General features: G+C 32.0%; 1 protein-coding gene across 3 annotated transcripts; it reads right to left on the bottom strand.

The window, feature by feature from the left end:
* Positions 1-300: 300 nt before the first annotated feature.
* Positions 301-2,414, bottom strand: LOC107888783 (probable E3 ubiquitin-protein ligase RHG1A). Of its 3 annotated transcripts, none has more exons than XM_016812984.2 (4): positions 2,098-2,414; positions 1,154-1,249; positions 625-780; positions 301-543 (listed from the first exon to the last, which is right to left on the bottom strand). In XM_016812984.2, exons 2-4 carry the CDS (start codon positions 1,244-1,246, stop codon positions 406-408), a joined length of 387 nt encoding a protein of 128 aa, XP_016668473.1. In that variant the 5' UTR covers positions 1,247-1,249; positions 2,098-2,414; the 3' UTR covers positions 301-405. The 3 variants fall into 3 exon arrangements, with proteins under 3 accessions (XP_016668473.1, XP_016668476.1, XP_016668474.1); XM_016812987.2 differs by having other exon boundaries at positions 1,154-1,312; positions 2,098-2,325; XM_016812985.2 differs by having other exon boundaries at positions 1,154-1,303; positions 2,098-2,325.
* Positions 2,415-3,052: the final 638 nt, after the last annotated feature.

The raw sequence follows: 3,052 nt of genomic DNA, 5'->3' as shown, positions 1-3,052 counted from the left end.
ATTGTTTTATTAATTTTTCTATAACAAAATTATTTTTATTTCGAAAAGATATTTGTGTAACTTTTGTTAGTAGAGAATTTTTATGTATTCCAAGAAAACAAATGCACCCTTTTTGACTTATATGGAGTTTCATTGCGTAAGGATTCTATACTTTGAAATTATTTATTCAAAGCTACATTTCTTCTTGCTTTAACTTTCATTTTTCAAATCACGCCACGTTAATTATTTTCCTTTATGAAAGCAAAACAATCGCCATCATATTTGATTTGGAGGGCAAATTTGCTACCATTGTCATCCATATAAACACTAATTTTGGACTAAACTAAAATAAATGAAACAGTAAGTAAACCAACAACAAGTGGATTAAATTGAATCCATCCATGGCTGCTGCTGCTGCTGCTACTATCACCGAGGTGATGCCTCAGTCTTACAAACAGGGCAAGCATTTTTCTGCAGCAGCCACTGCTTTATACATTGAATGTGAAAACTGTGTCCACAACATAGCTTCCCCATCTCTTCATCTCCTTCATCGTCATATTCCTCCTATATATACATATCCATGAATCATCAGTTTAACAAAAAATCAGGGTAACCACTACAGTTGAGTTGCAAATACTGAAAAACCTGACAAATGCTGCACTTGTTATCCACATGCATGGGTATGTTTGGTGCTAAATCATTCTTCATCGACCCCTTAATTTTACTTATGCATCTACTTATCTCTTCTTCTTTCAATCCAGTGTTGACATACCCTATCTTATCTGCAAGCTCCAGTAATTGCTGTTTTAAAATAAAACAGAACACGTTACTCGGATTCTTCATTGTCTTATTAAAGTACTTTCATACCTAAACTCACTCAGATGTAGATAACATTGCATTGAAGGCAAGTATCTGTTTTGGAGTGTCTCACTCCCTCAACGGTGGAGGTATTGTTTCCGGAATATCTACATTCGGCTTAGCCCTGGAACAATATCTCCGCCGTTGACGGTGACGGTGTAAGGCACTCCAAAATAGATACTCGCGCTCAACATATAGATTATTTGCATTCATTTCTACCGAATCAAGAGTAGACAAGGATTGATAGAACCAATAGCAAATGATGGATTTCTCTTATATGAAGAAATATATAACAAACTTAAGAACATAACATTACCTCATATGACATGTTGTCAATATCAAGCCTCCAGTTGCTAAATCGGTCTCGTGAATGTATTCTTTCCCCCATAAGCATATTACGTACTATCATTGTCTGCACCAACCACCATTAACACCAAAAGTTTGATTTGCAGGGCAAACAAAGGTCCTACATGAACTAATTGATGAATCTCAAAGGTTTGTTTTCTTTTTTACCAAAACAAGAGATTATATATACCCCATACATTCATCAGGGATTTTAAGAATTTACAAGTCCAAATAAAATCAACCCCAAATCCATGATCGTTTCCTTGCTTTTTTCAGTTAAGCATTTATTAGAACTTGCCCTACAGGACCACATACAAACATTGATAGTTGATACAAAAGTGAACATTGCAGTACTGTGTCCAACACCACACTATTTCTTCAGTAGAGAGTAAGCCCCGTTTTTCATTGCGTTTAGGGTTTTAAAAATGCTTTTTCACCGCAGAAACAGCGGACAACACTCGGGTTTTAGGGTCAAAAAAGCGGTGAAAAATGTTTTTCCACCCAAACGCAAAAGCTGGAAATGGAGAACTAGCCTAAGAGTCTTTGAATTTTCAACCACAACAGCAATGGGGAACTAGCATCTTAAATTCTGACACTATATAAAAATTTTCTTGATTAACCCGGTTGTTTCATGTGATTGAAGTAGTCAAGGTTGGATTAGTCTCACTACTGAAACTAATAAACCCAGATCCTACAAGTAAGTTCATTTCTAACCACTGAAAAAGAAAAATATATGTTTCTGGTTTAACTGCAATGAATCCTTTCTAAAGGCTCTGTATTTATGTTCATTTATTTTCAGAAAAAAAAAGCAATTTTCTAGTAAGAAATAAAAAATGAAACTTTAAAAGCTATAATCAGAGAGAAAATCCTAACTCATAAATACATGAAATCTAACAAGAAACCCAGAAAATATACCACAGCAAGGTGCTCTGGAGAAAGATGAAATGAATGAAGCTTCCAAAGAGGCGTTGAGATCAGCCAAACATAGAAAAAGAAGGTAATTTGAAGTGGGAAATAAATGAAATTTTGGATGGATAATTATGATTTCTAAATTATGAACATAAAATTATATTAGAAGTAATAAAAGAAGAGAGAGAGAGTTGTTAAAAATGATTCAAACACTGAATTCAGTGCTTATCAGAAGCTCCATATAAAATTATCTCCTAATTAACTAATTTTCATGAATTGGTGGGGCCTACGTTGATAAGCCCTTTATTCAAAGATAATACCCCGCTTTCGTCACTAACCCAGATAAGCTAATTTATACGTGTACGCCTTTTTTTTTTTTAAATTATTTCTTCGGGTAATTTACCTTTTAGGTCACTTAATTTAATATTAACTTTCATATAAGTCACAAACCTTTACTTCTTCTTCCTTTTTTAAATCAAATTACATAACTAAATTTATATTATTAACTAATTAAATTACTTATGTTAACTCATTTAGGTAATTCTTATGAAAATAAATACATTACTCAACACGAAAAATCTCAAAGTTGATTTCATAATATGCATGAAAAGGTTGTTTCTACATTAAAAATAATTAACAAAGTTGGCATAAGTGATCTAATTTGTTAATAATTAAAGTTTAGCGATATAATTTGATAAAATTAAAAGTTTATTACTTAAAATGCAAATTACCCAAATTTCTCTGTTAATTATTAAAGGAAGAGGGAGTTATAGTTAGTTAACACACTAAAAACAAAATAAAATAAGAAATTCAATTCCATGCAAAAGAAAGACAAAAGTATTGTTTTAAAAGAGTTTTCAAGTATAAATCATATTTAATGAACATGACTTACACGTAATGGAATTTAAATCAAAACATAAACTTTAATGTTTTTATCCAAATTGAATTAAAGGTCCCTCTA

This window comes from Gossypium hirsutum, chromosome A09 (genome assembly GCF_007990345.1).
Source record: "Gossypium hirsutum isolate 1008001.06 chromosome A09, Gossypium_hirsutum_v2.1, whole genome shotgun sequence".
Classification (NCBI taxonomy): Eukaryota; Viridiplantae; Streptophyta; class Magnoliopsida; order Malvales; family Malvaceae; genus Gossypium; species Gossypium hirsutum.
Note: the sequence above shows the minus strand (reverse complement) of the source record. Positions and strands in the feature narration are given on the sequence as shown.